Source organism: Fundulus heteroclitus, chromosome 18 (genome assembly GCF_011125445.2).
Source record: "Fundulus heteroclitus isolate FHET01 chromosome 18, MU-UCD_Fhet_4.1, whole genome shotgun sequence".
In the NCBI taxonomy this organism is placed as follows: Eukaryota; Metazoa; Chordata; class Actinopteri; order Cyprinodontiformes; family Fundulidae; genus Fundulus; species Fundulus heteroclitus.
The window spans coordinates 31643639-31663421 of record NC_046378.1 but is presented as its reverse complement, the minus strand read 5'-3'; the positions used below and the strand labels follow the sequence as shown (position 1 = coordinate 31663421).

At 40.0% G+C, this 19783-nt stretch overlaps 1 protein-coding gene across 3 annotated transcripts in view; it reads right to left on the bottom strand.

The window, feature by feature from the left end:
• Positions 1–19783, bottom strand: part of nbeab (neurobeachin b) — a 321077-nt gene that overhangs the window by 40737 nt on the left and 260557 nt on the right. For all 3 annotated transcript variants that reach the window (XM_036149598.1, XM_036149596.1, XM_036149597.1), the window contains 4 exons: positions 10820–10937; positions 10633–10735; positions 8070–8185; positions 4117–4229 (listed from right to left, as the gene is read on the bottom strand). In XM_036149598.1, the coding sequence (XP_036005491.1) occupies positions 4117–4229; positions 8070–8185; positions 10633–10735; positions 10820–10937 (450 nt within the window). The remainder of the gene's footprint in view (positions 1–4116; positions 4230–8069; positions 8186–10632; positions 10736–10819; positions 10938–19783) is intronic.

Sequence of the window (19783 nt, the reverse complement as noted above, 5' to 3'; positions counted from 1 at the left end):
GGGGGGGCACAGCTTTGAAAGTACGATTGCAAGGCAGCCGACTGGCTTTACTGGGGATGCGTGGTTGTTTAGCGGTATGTGCTGTTGCCTTACAGCAAGAAGGTCCTGGATTAGAAAAAAGAAAAAAAAAAGGGTTCCACCAGCCGGAAACGTTCTTTATGGAGCTTGTATGCTCTCTGCGTGGATATGAAGGCTTTCTCTGGGAACTCTGGCTTCCTCCCACAAACCAAACACACACATTTGTCATTGATGTGAATGAGTTTATGTTTTTCTTATGTGTCACTCTGCTGACCCATGATAGACCGGTGACCTGTTCGGCCCATGGGGATCACGGAGGGATTAAACATATTAACTTGTTATATTCATGCTATTCTACAGCGGAATGTCTCAAACAAGTGTCACAAACGCCCATCCTTGGAAAGGTGGTTTCCACCAACTTTTCAAAGTGTATCCCGAATGAAACAATTAGGTCATTAGCTGGACTAGCAGTAATTAAGCAATTTGACTCAGGTACATTAAACCAGGGACACTTCTATAAGATGTAAAACAGGTATTGGAGTTTAAGAACCCTTTTCTTAAAGCTGCAGTCTGTAAATTTTAGATTTAAATGTATTTTTTAAAATATTTGGTTTAAACTGTCACTATGAACTGACAGTAAAATATAAGACGGATAACTTATGAAAAAATACATGAAGCTGCTCTGACTCCTGCCAGTGGCCCTGCTGTCATTTGCAGAAATACGCCGCTCCCGGACAGAAACAACCAATCAAACCCAGGAGGAATTTCTGCCTCTGATTAGTTCTTGGCAGTGCCAATCACTATTGTGTACATGCTGCTCACACCTCTCCTCTGCACACCACTACTGTCATTGAAGCACAGAATTGCCAGTGGGCTGCAGCTGTGTGGAGAACCGGCGGAGAAACAACCCGCTTTAAAGGAAAACTGTCAATTTTTTTGAGTGGCACCTGCTCAGAAAACGAAAACAGGTAAACATCCGAGCAGAGTGGCGGCAGAGAGCAAGGGGGAGCGACCTGTAAGGTGTGCTTGTTCAAATTTTTGGGCTGAATCTACATTTGTCTCAAAACAGCTTTAAAAATAACAGCATAAATGGGATATAAGCACTTGAAAACTTTTTTTTTTTTGCCTAAGTCTACATATCAACAGCAAATGTTAAAAATAACAACATAACTAATATTCAGTATGTCACAATATTTGCAAGGGTATAATTGTTGCAGTCTTTGGTTTTTAATAAAATCAATCAAATCCTGTTACACAATTTTGTTTTAATTATAAGTACTTACAAGGATACCTTGAAAATACGATATATTTCAAACTGTGACATCCTGCTGTGGAAATATCCTACCAGTTCAACGCAAAACCAGAGCACAGCTAACATAGACATCCCCTTCTTAAAGTAAAACCCCATGCACTGGAGATCCACCTGAGGGAGACGCTCAGCCTAACTATACAATGGACAGGTCTCCAGAGATTGTACCACTATCACTAACACATAATGGAACAAAAGGGCAGACCAAGAAGAGAGGACACGTGCGGAGGCCTCTGTCCCTCCCTGCAACACTATCAGTGAACTTTTGGAGAAAGAAGCCCCGGGGTTCCAAGGACAACTGTCAGGAGACGTGGGCTGTGAACTCATGCTAATGAAGGCAGCTCAGGCCTGTAAACAGCATGGGAGGATGTCACCGGAATACATTACAATAAATAACTGTCTCCCCAGGGCAGCCGGGTTGCATGTGGCGCAGCTCTGCTCAACCACCCTCGAACACACATGCTGCGTTGTTCCCAGTCCACCAGGGTGCCCAACAGGTAAAGCTGCAAGTTGCCGAACTGACCGTGGCGAGATAACAACTCAATTGTGGCTTAAGGTGTCCTGGGTTGGTGAAACTGAGTGTTCTGTAGCTCCACTTCTTGCAACACATTTAGTCACTCCTCCTATTTTGAGTCTCGTGAAAACGTGCATCGATAACTGGTGCAAACTGTCGAGAAGTGAGGCCAGAAAGCTTGGCTCTCTGTTAGAACATTGGTGCTTCAAGAGAAACGAGAGAGAGAGGAAAAAAATGGCAGCGTTGAAGTGAGTGAGAGCGCTCAGACAGGAATGCGACTGTTTTCAGGTCAGTGAACAGCAGCGTGCAACTGCACGATAGAGAGACTGAAGGGGGGGGTGGAAAACCAGTATATCGGGCCCTGGTTTGTGGTAGAGTGATCTGCTACCTTCTACCCTTCAGTCAAAAATAAAATAAATAAATATTCATCATTGCTGCAGGGCATTAGGGACAAACGCCTGTGATTGGGTATCATTAGCAGCACTATTTGTTTCTGCACAGCTCTAGGCAAGGCAAAGCAGATTTATTTGTATAGCACATTTCACTACAAGGACAACGCGAAGTGCTTTACACGATTAGGAAAATTGAAACATAACAAAACATAGGAAAATGGAAGCTAAAAGCAAATATTGATGATTTGAAAACAGTTGGACTACAAACTTAAACTAATGATGTTTCACTAGAACAGTTTAACTAGAACAGTCAAAGGCAATCCTAAACAAATGTGTTTTTAATCTTGATTTAAAAGAACTCAGGCTTTCAGCACCTTTACAGTTTTCTGGAAGTTTGTTCCAGATAAGTGGAGCATAGGAACTAAATGCTGCTTCTCCGTGTTTAGTTCTGGTTCTAGGTATGCAGAATAGGCTGCAGCCAGAAGACCTGAGTGGTCTGGATGGTTGATACACTGATAACAAGTGTGTGATGTATTTAGGTACTAAGCCATTCAGTGATTTATAGACTAACATAAATATTTTAAAGTCTATTCTCTGAGATACAGGGTGCCAGTGGAAGGACTTTAGAACTGGGGTCATGTGCTCTACTTTCTTAGTCATGGTGAGGACGCGGGCAGCAGCGTTCTGGATCAACTGCAGCTGTCTGATCCACTTTTTAAGGCAGACTGGTGAAACCACTGCTGCAGTAAACAATTCTACAAAAGATAAATGCATGGATTAGTTTTTCCAGAACCTGCTGAGAAATTAGTCCTTTAATCCTGGAAACGTTCTTCAGGTAATAGAAGGCCGACCTTGTAATTGTGTTCTTTATGTGTTTTGGAATTGTCACAATTCACTGTAACAATGTTTTTGTGACACTGGTGCTATCAGTTGAAAAGGCTCAAAAACATATATTCCAAAGAGCTAAAAGGCCGTAAGTATTACAAATAAAATGAAAAAAATAAATACAAATATTTGAAAGAAAATCCATAAAATTTAGAGCTGTAAGTATAAGGTGAGAACTTAACAGTGTTACAAAAAGCTTTAGGAAAGCAACAACGTATCTATCCATCTATCTGAGCCTATGGACTTATTAGTTCTAAAAGGGATTTAAATGTATCAAATTAATATGATGTTACCCAGTCCACTTTGTGGAAACAGTCTATAATGGAGAACATTCAAAGCAACTGCCAACAACAAACCAGGACTTCTGGAATAAAGTTCTTCAAACAGATGAGTCTAAAATTGTACTATTTGGACACCAGAACAAATGACATGTTTGGCACAAACCAAATGCACCATTCCAGCGACATAACCTGATCCCTGCTGTAAAGCATGGAGGTGGAAGTGTCATCATTTGAGGGTGCTTTGCTGCTGCAGGACCCTGCCAGCCCACTATCACCATTAGATCCATATTATGAAGCAAGAGAGAACCTCACCTACTTTAAGTGTTGTTGCCATTGTTAATCTATAAGGTTTTTTTTTTTAGTTAGGCTAAACATTTTTGTGAGAATATACTTAAAGTCTTACTTTTGCATTTAATGAATGTTCATTATAGTTGACACAAGTTGGCAATTTGCACAACTGTCAAGTTTTTTTTTTTTTTTCAAAAATGTTGTCCTGACTCAGTTTTTACTCAAATACATACATGGTTAACTCACACGACTCACCGCCAACACCTCTAAGTTTAGACTGTTCATCAGCCTTTTTACACTTGAACAGTGATATTTTGCTATTTAAACCTAAATAAGGATATCCCCAGAAAAAACAAACAAATCCAAACTATCTCTTCTTGCTCTTATCTATGAATAATATTGAGTTGCATGGCCAAGAGCTTTTCATACCTTGGAGAGATCTCTGAAGTTCCCTGGAAGGGTCAAGTCCAGCTCCTCAGACTCATAGTTGGTGAGTACCCAGGGAAATACTGGGTACTGGTTCAGGTCATTATATGTCCTCCCTAGAGACAGTTGGCAGACAAAGAAATCTGTGAGTGATGAAATACGGCAAGAAAAACAAGCAGTGGAGCGCACATTTGGGCCCGTGTGTGGATCAGCATGCAGTATTGGCAAAACCCTGATCTCAGAGCTCTATTAGACACATTTTCTTCAATACGACTATACATTATTCATACCCCCTGAACATTTACTCATGTTACAAACACAAACCTCTGTGTATGTCATTGGGATATTACATGAAACACAAACCAGCACATGCCGGAGAAGTGGAAGCTTACGTGGTTTTCAAAATGTTTCTCTAATAAAGTGTAGTTTGCATTATTTAAGGGCCCTTTTCTCTGATTCCCTTAATTAAATGCAAGGCTTTTCAGGCAATTCAGGGACCCTGCTTGCAAGAAGTTTAATGCAGAGTTTGATCATAAAATAATTAGTTTTGTCCTTGCAAAATTTTGAAAAGCATGCTTCAAAATCCATCCATTTTAAAACTTTGCCCCACTCTGCGTTGGCCTATCACATAAGGCAATTTTAACTGCAATGTGACAGAATATGAACATTTGCAAAGGGTATAAGCACTTTTGCAAGGCAATGTAAACCAGAGAATGTGAGAACGTTTTCTTTGTTTCCCTTGACATGAGCTGCTGAGTGTGAGTTGTCAATAAAAGGTGAAAGTCACAAGAGGCCTGTCTGCGCGTTGAGTGGTTGTAATTATAGAGCTATAGATTAATGATACTAAATGCCTTTGATGTCACTGCAGTTCTGAACTGCTGATATGCTGGATGTCAGCTTCCTTTGTGTCCAATAAGAGGAAATCAGATTTTCAGAGGGAAAGCATGTGTCAGGCACTCATGGGAAAAATTAAGAGTGAATTCAAGGTTGTCAATAGTGCTTTACTTTTTTTTTTTTTTAAGAAATTCTAGTTAAAAAAAAACAGCCAGTATGGATAGAACATGTTACCTGTGCATCTGTAGGGATAATTAGTTGTCTGATAATTGGAAAGTTGTGAGTTTGATTCTAGCTTCCCCCCTGCCACAAGACACCGAACCCCAAGTTGCATTTGTGTGAAATGATACTTGTGCTGGCAAAGGTGCTTTGTTTAGTCTGTGAGACTAAAAAAAAACCACCCAGTCCAGTTATAAAGAAATTCAGGAAAAAAAATAAAAACACATCAACATTTGTCAGTCAAGAAAGGAGTATAAGGACATCAATAAGGCTTTAGGACTCTTCAGGCGTATTACCGAGTCATTTAGAAAGTCACAGAAGATATCAGAAAAACATCTAAAGCACTGCACACCCGACTGACCTCAGTTTTCTACAAAAATTGCATTTTTGAGTGAGTTTCAAGACCAAAACGAATTGCTCTCTCGTGATTGATGACCATCAAGAGGTTTGGGAAACAATTTTGTAGATTAAGACCGAAAAGTGGGACTTTTTGGAAGTTTTCTTTTCCTTTAGAACTGGCATAAAATTTGCAGCATTTCAGAAATACAACATCATTTTGTTAATGATGGTGGTAGTAGGGTGATGCGGTTAAGTTTCAGTGCTTATTCGGGACCTGAACTATATGTCATAATTAATGAAGCTATAAATTCTGCTCTAAATCAAAAAAACCTGAAGTAGAATGTCTGGTCATTGATAGGTTTAACTTCAAATGTTTTTGGATTCCAGAGCAGGACAATAATCCTAAAGACACCAAAAACGCTGCATGGTTCAGTTTAACAAAATAAATATTCTGAAGACGCCTAATCAAGCCTAGACATCTATCCAGCTGAGATGCCGTTACATCAACCCTCCAATGTGTCTTTCTTTCAAATGAGAACTTCTGTCTAAGTGAGACTACCTTTATATATAAAGGTGAAATAGTATTTTATAATATATAATAATATTTAATCCGGGTTAATTTTGGCATCTTTTTCTTATACTAATGGACGGATAAACTGTTTTTTTTTTATTCATTCAAAAGCTCTCTTCCTTGTATTTACTCAGGTTATTTTTGTCTGATATCAAAGTTTAATGATCTAAAACATGTAAGTCTGTCAGAAAAGCAAAAACAAAAGACATCTCTAGGGGGCAAAACAGTTTTTTAGGGCATTGTAGAGCAGCTGAATATTTATATTTCTCAGAGATCCTGTCAACTACTTGAAAAAACTATTTATTTGTTTCTTAGGAACATCTTTTAAATGTATGCTTTATTCTTTTTTTAAATAAACTAAATGTAAAAAAGAATATTGGTTGTGTAATAGTTACACTGGAAATCATTGAGGGCTAATAGGCACAACTTAAAATTACTGCTGTGAATTTTATTTTATTTTCTTTTACATTGTGCTTGAGTAACTCAAGTATATATTTCATAGAAAAAGACTGAGCTGAAAATAAGAGATATCAGCCAATGTGTAAAAAAAACTCTAGAACTACTGGTTAAAGTAATTCCTGAAGATTACAGAAAATTACTGACATTTTGAAGCGAATCACATACGAACATAATGATATGTGGTTAGATTTCCATTGTCCAATTAACGGGGTCCTTAAATGGAGTCCTTAAAACACATTTTGGAGCATGAATTATATATATTAATAACATTTTATGATAAAAATGAAACATATGACAGATAAGCCAATTAATTCTTTGACCATTTACAGTATGACATGACGAACATTCCTTCATTAAAAAGAATGCTTTGCTCTTTCAGGTACTTGACAGCACCTTGAAAAAGAGTTTAACGATTAACTGCAAAATATTTTCAAATTGAACCAATAGAGTAGCTGTGTTGTTGCAGCGAGTTGGCAAGAAAATCTAAATGTGCCAAAGCAATCTAAGTTTTTGACAGGCTAGTCAGTGAGAAGGCTTCTTCAGAGAAGCCGAAAAGGTCTGGGGGAAGCAAGAGAGCATAATTATCAAGGTTAATGGTACACACTGGAAAGGAAACAGCAGGCTGAGCACAGAGGATGGAGTCGGGCGTTGGTGTGGTGAAACCAAGTAGTGCTAAGTCCAGAGTTAGGGTGGCAGGATGTTATTAACAGTGGAATAGTGTTTAATTAGAAGAAGTCGTCCTGTTCGCGCCTCTTCCCAGCACTTCACCCCCCGCCTGTCTCCCACTCCACACTATTCTGACATATCTGGCAGCTCAGGTCATTACTAGGGATTTTTAATGAATTTTGGGCATGTTTTTGTGTCTGCCTTACATCTAATTAGCTGACAATAATGTATCGACTCTCGAGCACAAGCTAAATATAAATATGCATGAATATGCAGCGACAGAGAGGATGACACCTCTCTGAGCAGAGTAGGGTGCAGTTGTTCGTGCCTTTCCTGTTAGTCACAGTTCAGATCAGAGAGTCGACAACAGAACCTTTCAACTCTGCAGACACTCGTGCACACTTTCACAAAACCAGGCACTAATTATCTGGCAAAATCCACAGCGGCTGTTTTTTTTTTTTTGTGCTTCAAACGGCAGATACTCATGAACAGCGAAGTTTACTGTGTTGAGTATCGCCCAAAGTCACCATGGTTTCTTAAACAAATACGACATACCTGAGCCCACTTAGTATATGTTCCCAGCACCACTGACAAATAAAATGTATTGATCTTGCTAGCTAACTATACAGAGTTACTCTGGAAAGATTCACTCATTTAATAGATGAAAACCTAAAACTATCACAGGTCATTAAGTTTACCTGGACAAGGAAGAAAACAAATCAAAACCAATAAATTTAACTGATGGCTGCAAAAACAAACAAAAAAAACCCCACCCTGAGTTCATTATTTCTATGCATTCAGCTATTTTACAGATTCAAATACAGAATTTCACTTGGAAATCAGGAAACTGTCCTCATTAAAACTTTACCAGCTATGGTGTTGAGAAACATTAGATACTCAAAGTTGGAGATTTCTCTTCTCTGCCAACGCTGGGTCATGTTGGAGGATTTGAAAAGCTGCCGAGGGGTCGCCAGGGAGATACGCCTAAAAAAACACCAAAAACAAGAGTTGGACATAAGGTTTCTGACAGATTGAAATGTTTCTCAACATATTTAAAAACCTCAAAAGGTATAAGCTTAGGCAATGCTTTAAGCTAGGAGTGCCCAATTCCAGTCCTCGAGAGCTAACATCCTACAGATTTTTGGTGCATCCGTGTTCCAGCTGGATTCTTCTGAGCTGAATGAGATGTTGATGAAGGGATTCAGCTATATGACTCAAGTGTGTTGGAAAAGGGACGCTTCAAACGTTGCAGGAAAGTAGCTCTTGAGGACTTGAGTTGGGCACCCCTGTTTGAAATAAATGAATCACCTGGATTCTGACTATGACCTTTGAGTTTTACTTCCAATAATTATTACACTGGGAACAATAAACACAAAATACCCAGGTGCAAATTAAAAAAAATAATGTAGTGTTGAATGGTTTCCATTCCAAGACAGTTACACAATGTCATGGCTCTGTCGAGCGATCCATTACCTCAGCTCTCAGCATACATTTTATTTATGAAGAATCCCATAAAGTCAAAACTGCTATTAGTAGGACTTATAAGATTTCAGTACTGGATTCAAAACCGTCATGAATTTCCTTCAAACTCCAGGGTTACATGTAGAGTTCCACAGGTTTCAACACTTGGGCCAATTCTCCTTACTATATATATATATATATATATATATATATATATATATATATATATATATATATATATATATATATATATATATATATATATATATATATATATATATATATATGCTTCCAATTGGTAAAAGGATCCGATGGTATGGGTTAAATTTCCACTGTTATGCTGATGACACTCGGCTATATTTATCCTTAAATCCTGATGAATCCAGCCACTTGTCTTGAAGACATTAGCCTGGATGACATTAAAGATTCTGCTTTTAAATTCAGATGATACAGGAGTTGTCGCCTTTGGAACAAAAACTTTTTAGTCAATCACTTAATTTGGATGGTATTAAATTGGCCTCTGGTACTAGAGTAAAAAAACAACCTTGGTGTTAAAGTTTTGACCAGGAAAGTTTTGACACGGGTTAGCTTCGGTGTGAGTGGTTGAAATAGCACGTCGATAAAAATGACAGACAAGTGGCTTATACAATCATATGCAAGCATTTTTTATAAGGCCCAGCCTTCAATAAAGGCAATTCCTATGGCGGTGTCCCAGATGTATGTGAGTGGAGCTAGGCGGAGCGACATACGTCTGGCTTTTGTCAGGTTAAGATATTTTAGCTATCAGGCTCGTCTCCTGTGGAACCAACTCCCAGTTTTGGTCCGTGAGGCAAACACCCTGTCTACTTTTAAGACTAGGCTTAAAACTTTCCTTTTTGACAAAGCTTGTAGTTAAAGTAGCCTAGGGTATCCTGGTCTATCTCTATAGCTATGCTGCTAGAGACCTTGGCGAAAGGAGGATATAATGATCAGTTTTCCTCACTCTGCTACATTATCCTACAGCTATCCAAATGTGCATTATTTGTTGTTATTTATACTTGTAACTTAATGTTCTCTCTGTTTTTTTCTCTTCAAAGAATATTAATGACCTGGTGTTCTGTTTAGCTGTGATATTGTTCTGGAGGGGTGCATTGTCTGAGCTATTGCTGCCATCAACTTCATATATGAAGAAGGCTTGGCGTTGTCTCTCAGTGTTTAACTCTGTCTTACTCATAGACATAGCTATTGGCTGAGCTTTTACTGTGGCTACATGCATGCTCGGTATGAGGGATTGCTGCAAAGTCAACGACACAATGCACGCGGCTGTCAACTGTGGCTACATGCTCAACCAGGAGGACTGAATACTGAAAGTCAATGACTTGATGCATTCTACCCTGTTTCCTGAAACAGAAGATCTTTTAACCAATTTGAATAATAAACTGAACTTAACTCCATTGTTTAATAACTAGTATCAATTGGAATATGTGTACTTGACTTGGAATCTCTCCGTATGGTTCGACTGATTTTTTTTTTTTTATTGTGAATGCTTTGAGATGGCATATGTTGTGAATTTAAACTGTATAAATAGCCTGAATTGAAGTGGTATTTAGAGAAAGCAAAATGCTAATTAGGTTTATGCAATGATAGCACTTGCATAATATATCCTGAATGTTCGACTGTTTGTTTTTGAGCAGTAAATTAAATGGCCTGTTAGCACCATGAAAGCCTAAAGGGATTCTCTGTTTCTTTTCCTTTTTTCTGTGGTCATTGGCCTGGCTATACAAAGCTTTCAGTTGGAGAATTAGGTCAGTTCAGTCAGGGTCAGTGAACATCCACTTCTGTGTCTGGAGCCATGGGACTACAAATAAACTCAGTTGTTCCAGGCTGAACGGAAGCACCACGATACAGCGTCTTAAAGATAACTGTGGCCAGATATTCATTATAACACTAGCAAGATTTGGTTTAATTTCACTTGGCATTTCTTATCCTACCTTGCTTGTGGAAGTCCATAGCTGGTGCCCACCCCTACTCGAGGGAGACAATAGACCACTTTTTTTACCGTGGCCTGGTCAGGAAAGTTGAACATAACAGACGCTGCAAACAAAAGAATATGTGATTACTATAAAACTATTTGGGGAAAAAAAAAAATTAAAATGCTTCATTTGCTACATTCCTTACTTCTGTTGGCCATGAAGACCTCCATTGCAGTGTTCTGCAGTAGGTAACGTCTGGAAAAGACTGCCCGGATCTCGCTGAACATCCACTTCCCGTGCAAACCATCAGTGTACACCAGGACCTAGGAGTGGTAACAAGGATGAACATGAAAGTTATTATAGCTACATCATAATTTATCAACTAAATTAATGTTGAACACAAAGGTACAGAACATAAGGACTGCTAAACTGTAAATTCAGTGTTTTAATTGCATATAAATACATAAATCAGTAAAGAGTGTGTTTGCACAGCCACTGTTACTGAACAAAAGAAACGTGTGCAGAGTGGTGCTCAGATATTTTTCAAAGCAGCAAAAAAGGACACCCATTGCCAAATGTATTCATAAAATAAAGTAAAAAAAAAAAACACTGTAGGATGTATTTAACTTACATATTTATTTTTGTTAATGTGAATGGAAACATTTCAACTTGGGTTCTATGATCACCTCTGACCTATCTCCTCTAAAACATGTGAGCAGAGGCACTTAGAGAGGAGGACAAGAAAGGCCTGCTATCGGCTTCACTCTTCCCTGGTTCATCAATGTCAACGTTTGCGTATTTTCTGTGCGGGATTGAAAATGTTTGGATTATCAGGTGTGTATGGCTACGTTCACACTGCAGGTCTTGATGCTCAATTCTGACTTTTTTGCTGAAATCGGATTTTTTGGGGAGTGGTCATTCATGCTACTATTAAATGCAACAGCCACCATACTTCTGTGTGAGCGGTTCAACCCGCATGCGCAGATAGCAGAAGGCATCACACAGCAACGCAGAGTTTGCGGAAGTAATGGTGTATGTCATTGTTTCTAGAAGTGTTCAATAAAGTTTACTTTTTAAAAAAAGAAGAAGAAAAAACAGGGATACCGGTCGGTGTCTCTCCTTGTTGTTATTAGAACGCTGTTGAGCAACGGGAGCCGACGATATTAAGACCACATCATAGCAAGACTAAATAAGGTAAGAAGAAAGCAGCACAGCTATTAACAATGGTCTCCTATGGAGCGCTAACTGCTACTGCTGTGTGTGAATGTGTAGTGAGAGACAGGAGAGGGATGTGAAAGACGGGTGAAATGTGACATGACCGTTCAGACTGCGGACGCTTTGAAAAATCCGATATGTATCCGAATTAGTCCCACAAATCAGATTTTCTTTGGGGGGGGTGGTGGGGGGCCCCCATTGGGCCGTTCTTTATCTCTCTTCTAGCTTTCAAAAAAATGATGGAACTTGATGGAGTCACGGTTTCCTTTTATTTAATAAGTAACTGGGGGATCAGTTATCATTATTTCCCACAACAGTTAACACAATCTATACATGTCTAATCAAACACGGTAACTGAATTTATCAGATTGAACAAATAAATAAATACCAGGCAAAATCAGATACAGCAGGGCCACACTGTGCATGCCTTCTAATAACCAAACAATATGTTAAATATTCCTTAAAGAATACTCTAACTTGAGAAACAATAAAGCGTATAATACTCTCTATAAAATGCAGGTATTCACAAAAGAAGAAAGGCAGCAGTTAATGATAACCAGTCAAACAGCTAAGTATCATATCCCTATTTATCCATTATTTATTGCATGCTGCTCCCTAGAATTACATTTAGCCTCATTAGTTTGTAATGTTAATTACTTTAGTTGTGAAGTAAATGCTTGCATGTAAAGATCTACTTGACTATAGGTGGCTGATCATACACAGGAAAGAGTTTTGGCCACGAAGCTGAGATCATAAAATTGATCAAATATTGTATGTTTGTTTTTATTTTCCAACACTTTATTGTGAAATCTATCTGACATTCTCCAGAAAAATGGATGCGAGCTTTCTACTTTTGTTGTCCCGTGTAGGTTATCCGTCATGCACAGATGCTCTTTATATGAAAAGGCAAGTGTTTTGACCACCTAAAAGCCCTCCCCCCCCCTTTTTTAATGAAAACATCGGGCCAGAAGCCCAATGTGTTCAGCGATGCTATAATAGTAAGTATTGTGGCTACTTTTTGAACCAAACAATGCCAACGTTTCTACAAACACTGACATTACTTGTCTGTCTGATTCGACGGGTCAGAGAAATGTTCAACGGTTTGGCCTACATGGCGCCTTAAATGGAAGAGTAGGGAGGGGGGGGCAAGGCGGGGGCTTGTGAGCGCCTTGGATTAGGCCGATGCAGAATTCTCCCAAGAGCTCAAATAAATGCCCGTCATACACGAAAACAGCTTAAATGGGGAATTGATGGCAGAGAGGAACATTTCTGTTTCTAAATATTGATATATGAAGAACAAAATTTGGCTCCAGCAGAAAGGACTTCAATTTTTCATCAAAAGTGCAGATGCCTATTGTTGCTGATCATGACAATCCCTTACAGACCACGTTGTAACCATCTTCTGATGGCTACCTGCACATGACAATACAGAGTTCCAAAGCTCATGTCATCTCCAATTGATCTCTTGAACACGGTAATGAGTGCAGTTTGCTCCAGTAGCCTCTACTGTCTCCAGATCTCAATCCAATTGAGCAACTTTGCAATATAGTCGGATGGGCAGTTTGCATAATCAATGTGCAGCCAACAAATTGGCACAAATCAAGAAAGCGGTTCTGCAGGCAAAAGTGGGTCCAACCCAGCAGTGGAAATAAAAACCGTTAGGCAGATTTTCTTCTTCTTAGGCTGCTGGCAGCAATGCATAACTAGATCTGAAACGCGATGCACCTAAACAAAAGTATAATGCTGACTGAGGTGACCAGTATAGCTCCGGTTGCTTCAATTCTTATTTGACCTAGTGAGAAATATTTAGAGGGACAACACAACACAACTCGAGGCATGTTGGAACAAAACATGCAGCTGCCGACAGATTCTCTTTCACACTTATCTGCTGGTTTACACCATTCGCCGGACCAAAAAAGAAGTAGTCACCAAAACAGCCCCCCAGGTTAGTGACACATACATAATCAATAAAAAAAAGCCACACCATGTTGGAAAAGAAAGAGCAGACAAAGAATCATTATTGTATGCAGCACCAGAGGACAAAAAACAGTCCACACACGGAAAAATCAAGACCCATGTTCTGACAGGTGAGAATGATTCCCTTGCACACCTTTCCACCTTCCTTCCGTCTCACTGAACGATTCTTTACAACAGTCTGAGCTGTGGAGAAGCTTCATGAGCTCTCAAGGTTTTTTTTTTTTTTATTATCACATATCGGTGCACTTCAGAGACAATGAATTTGTGGAAGGATAAAGATATAGCAGGGGAGTGAAACCCTGCAGCACATTAGTGACTGTGTGGGTGTCCTCGTGTGTGTATGTGTATGTGTGTGTGTGTGTAAGGTGGTGTGACTAAGGTGGAGTGGGCAGGGAGGAAAATAAGCAACCATGATGGTGTGCTGGGTTAGGTCTGATGCTAATGCTCATTTAAAATAGTGACAGACTGGAAGAGTACAGCACAAGCTGGGCCGCCTTAATTTCTCCGTGGAATAGCTCATGCCCGACCTCCGCGCCACAGCCAAAATCTCTTGAGCTCAATTAAAATTGGATTAGGTGGAGATGCTGAATGTACAGCGCAGCATCTCTGGTGCTCTTCCACTAGTAACGCCCCTGCTTGACACCTCTGCAACCCCCTACTCAAACAGTTGTCATAGAGACAGCAGAGCCCCGAGGAGCCGGCTAGCAGAGTGGAGGAGAAACAGGGAGAGGGAGGTGATGGAGAGATGGCTACAGAGCTGCAGGCATTATGAGGGCCAGCAGCCACTCTCGGAGGGAAGGCAGCATTTTCTCTCTCCCCCCCACCCCCCTTTTCATCTGGAGCCAGATGTTCTGCACTCCTGAAAACATTGCTTTACAGCAAGGCACACAGATGTGCAATCATATGAAGGCCACAATTTACTCACTCAAGACATAGCAAGCTGTTTTGAGCCTCTGAATTGTAGATGTCAGTAGTTTGGTCTTCATTTGGTTCTATTTTACATTTCTACAATAGAAAAAAAAACTGCAAAGTAATAAAAATAGAAGATGGTTCAGTCAGACCTTGCTTTAAAGGTCTCCACGACCAAAATATGGGTAATGCATCGAATGAAGCAGTAAAATGATTAGCCACATAGTGTTTCTGCGCCGCATTTTTCTTGGCGCACGGCTAACGCGAACGGTTTGCCGGCGTGACAAAGTACAGGCCAAAAGGCTAGCTGTCAAAAAAAGAGAGGCTAAAGAGGCGAAAAGAAAAGCTTATTTCAAACTGCCCAGATCAAAAAAAAAAAAAAAAAAAAATGTCATAACAACAAAGCTTTGGTCTAAACTAACACGCACCGGCCCCTGTAGACTTGGGGATTTGACAAAGCCCAGCCCTCATTTTTAGAGGCCCAGCTGTAAAAAATGCCATTTAATGAACCTGTCTGCTGAAGCTGTCCCCTGCCTGTCAGAGGTGTCAGGCAGTGACAAGCGCTGGGGACGGCCGCCTCCAGTCACAGACAGGCCTGCCAGCTGGAGACTTCGGCCCCAATCTAATCACACCACCAGGAAGGGACCGGCGCTCTGCTCTTGGTCTGTCACGCTCGGCGCAGGGGGAGCAAGAAGAGGGGTGGGTGAAGGGAATCTGGTGTGGTCGACAAGCGCAGCCTTTTGTTTCCACACAGGTCCCTCAATGCAGGCTCATTAGAGGACACGAGCGCATGCGCCGCTCCGCCAGCTGCAAGCGGATACACCTCTCCATTATAACGGCCATAACACCATTTAACATCTCGTCCTCTCTTGCGGTTGCTTTGCTTTTTCCGTACATCGTTGATTTTACTGGCTCCGTTTCGGAACTTTAGAGAAGAGAAGCGGAGAGAATTGCGAGAGGTGTGGCGGGGGGCATGCGCAGGTGACAGCGGCGTTTAGGTTTCAACTCGTAAAATAATGTACAGATGCGTAAATGGAGGACAATATGCTTATAAGCCACAGGGTGCCACTTCGTTCATGGAAATAGATTCTAATCATATTTGACTTCTGAATAGCTTTTCCCTGCGCATCGACTCAGACACAATGACAGATGTTATTAATAACTCTAACGAAGCAGTCTTCCTAAAACCTGATGCAATTTTCTCCCATTTGGAAGGATGCAATTCCCCTTCCGTGCATTTATACTAAAATAGGACAATAATGTAATTCAGTGAGACCTCCAAGTCAGCATGACTGATATGTTTATATGAGAGTGTGGCGCACACTGACAACCTGGTATCGCGGCACCTCTGCAGCATTCTTCTCAGATTTGTCTAATAGGCTTCCACTATAAAGCCTCACAACTGCACGGTCCCAGGCGGCCATAGTGGAACGGTGTACTCGAAGAATAAGGGGAGGATACGGGAGGCCGTTTCATTTTGAATGATATGACTACTCCCTCAGGAGCGAGTGGGATGGATTTCACACATGGCAATTTGGGGGGATCAGCACACACTGTGTATATACAGTATTGTATTCAATGGCTGACCCACGGCAATATGGGCCATATCTGTGAAGAGGTTGAGCAGTCAGGGGAGCCAAAAAGAAAAGAATAAAGCCTGGCAACAAAGAGGCCAGGGAACAAGACCGAGTTAAGTGGAAGAACATTGAAGGCATAGAGCACAAGGTGAGAAGCATCAGTAATATAATCTCTCTCTAAAAAGGATCAAAAGTCTAGGTAACACATTATTAAAACACTGACATTCAATCTTCAAGGTTCTTCTCGTTGAAATGTTCTTGTGTCACCCTAATTTTTAATTGTTTAGAACAATTAGTAGGTTTGAAAAGTGCCACAAGTCCCACAAGGTACCACCACAATCCAGACAGTTTAAAACATCTGTACAACCAGACTTACATGTCATCATACAAAACCAAACAAATAAACAATTATCATTAGCACTGCATGTTAATTTAATATGGTGGTAAAAAAAAGACAATTGCATTTCTTATTCAATGAGAATGAGAAATGTAATTGTCTGATGTTGCAGACACAGTTTATAAAAATAAACCAGGCAGTTTTCCATAGTCTGAATGGCAAAGTTGGTTCTTTACAGCCCACACAAAATCCAACAAGGCTGCCATGGATGTAAGACCTAGGTATCGCTCTACAAATAAACGTTTTATTTGTGCTAGTGTTTGTATCGAAATTAAGTCACTCTCCTTTCATGTTACTCTTTTGGTGTTGCTACAGTATTTTAATGCATACTATGCAAAGAAACATGTTTTTGATATTGCCTTGTAATGCTAATAGTTGTTAGCATAATGAGTTAGAAAATGAACAAAAATATAGATTCAAGTTCCGACTCTGAGCGTGAATGGGTGGTGAATGTAACCCAAAATAAGTCGTAGTCCACCTGGTCCACTGTCACTCGCTACTGTTTCTCCTTCAAACATTTTACACTACGACTTCCTGTTGACGAGTTGTATAAAATCAATGTGTTTGACCCATTTATCCCATTTTCATGTGCTTAAAAGCTTTACATCAAAGGTCAGCTTGCAACAGTTCATCCATCCATCCATCCATTTTCTAACACGTCTATCAGTAAGAATATTTAGCTTGAGAACCAGTGGTATTACCAGTGGTACTCACAACACCATTTAAGAAACATGGACCTAGGGCCGCATTGGTGGCACATGTGTGGAGGTCTCAACGAGGTTGTCATGGGTTCAAGTCCTGATCCAGAGACCTTTGCCTCATGTCGTTCCCCTTCCCTCTGCACCCATTTCCTGTCTGCCAACTGTCAAATAAAGGCCACTGAAGCCACAAATGTCTTTTAAAAAGCAAAAAAAAGAAGAAAAAATGGACCTAGATGCTATAACACCTCTCTCACACTGTTGCTTTTCTACCTTTTGTTTTTATGACATAGGAAGGAATACAATGCCCCTGCATCAGTTTACTTTACATTTGACATTGTGCATAAACAATTTGCTAGCAAGGTAAACCAACCTGTCACAGTGTTGGTAAGGACAAAGCGTTCTGCTACATGAACACATCTGTCACACTCCATGTAAATCGCACCGCTGTGACACTGGTACAGAACTGATACAAACAGTTTTCAAACATTGCAGCAATGACCTAACATGGCATTCCAGATTGATAATGTACTGGCTGCTTCCTTTGAATGCGTTCGGGGGAAAGGCGGGACATTCAATAGAACTTTCCGAGTGGCCGCCTACCAAAGGTTAGTCTGAGTCAAAAACGAGTTCTGCTGGTCAAGGCAGTTCTTGCTGTTCTTCTTTCAAAGAAGAAATAATGGATTCTGACAAAACAGATGTGACAGCAGCAGCTACGCTTGCATCCTCCCATGCTGCCATGTTTATTTTGGTTCCTCTGTGGGATCCTATGTCCCGCCTTAAACCATAATACTGCAATGTGATTGGCCTGAACTGTTTTTAGTTTTAGAGCCAAAAGATTGAGACAGGAGCGGGACAAGATGGATTTGCGTGTGTTTGTGAACACACAAATACCGCGAGAATTCAGCTTGCAGGCAAGGTTAGCAATGACCCAGTAACAAAGCTGAGCTATGCGTTGATTAACATTCACTTACCTTGGAATGACATTTATTTTATTCTTAGACGGCCAGCTGATTCATAAAATCTAAATAAAAGTAAATTAATCAAAAAGTGACATCCTCAACGCAGCGGAAAAACTGAATTTCACATCCTTGATCCCACTATACATGCACTATTAAGAAACAAAAAGCAGCACATTCTTCAAAGAGATGGCAGAACTTGAAAATCACATTAATTTCCTTAGTAGGCCTCCATAACGTGTTTCCAATGGACAGTGTTATACAAAGAAGCAAGAAACAGTATGGCAGGAGGTTTATTTTTTTAAACAGTATAAATTACATGTTATCTATGTTTACAGAATGAAAATCAAACAACGACTAAGTAACGCTATTAATGAAAATGCCTGAGTAATTGACAAAACGCGTGCACCATATTTCATTTAATCAGCAATAAGGAAATTAAAGCAAGACTCTGAAAGGTTGTTAAAGGTTTAAGAAAAAGCCCAACTATTATTGGTTGAGAAAGTTGAAGTGGTAACTGATATGAAACAGTCACAATATAATATTTTGAAAAGACACTATTATAGTTTAAGGAGTCTGTTCCTTTAAAGCAAAAAAAGTAGGACACAGTGGGTGTTTTCCTTTTATGTCAAAAAACTCAGGTGTGCCCACACACTGTGAAATGAAACTAATACTTGAGTGTTTAAATTTACAAAGCCATGCGGAGAAAAAAAATCTGAACTGTGTGACCGAAAGACATGCCCAAATCTGCACTTTTATTTACACTTTAATCCTTTTACACCCTGCAAAGGTTTAGAATGTATGCCTAAACATCAAAGCTTTTTCCTCATCTGATTCTCACTTAATGTGACAACTGTTGTGATGTGTAGAAATGAAAATATGTAAAAGATTTCCCCAGATTTCCACTTGGTTCCTCTCTGAAGGGCCCGTATCTCAACCTCAATAATGTAGCAGACTCCTAATGCAGGTATTGGAGGAAAACAAGATACAGATTTGCATAATCAGTGTCACTATATATTTGGGTGGTAGCTGGAGTGTGGCAAGATGACACAGCTCGAGTGTTCTGGAAAGACCAGTGGGATAAAGGAGATGAATCTGCATTAAATATACTGACAGTTCACTGCCCCAAATGTCCAGCCAGGTTTGTCAATAACATTCATGTCAGGGATAGTATTTCACGCACATTAGTAAACCCTGCAGCTCTGCCCTCAAAGCTGGCATGGTAGGACAGCTGGGAGGAGCGGCCCTAATATGCAATCACCTTTAAAAGAATAAAGATTTAGTGAATGTAAGAATTTCAAGTCCTAAGATATGCGAGAGAGAGAAAAAAATCCAAACAGGGCTTAAACTTGGGTTTCTTGTTGATATAAAGTCTGCCATTAAGCCGTGATTAAAAAAAAAAGAAGAAATCTGAGAGGTGTATGGAAGCCATATGTA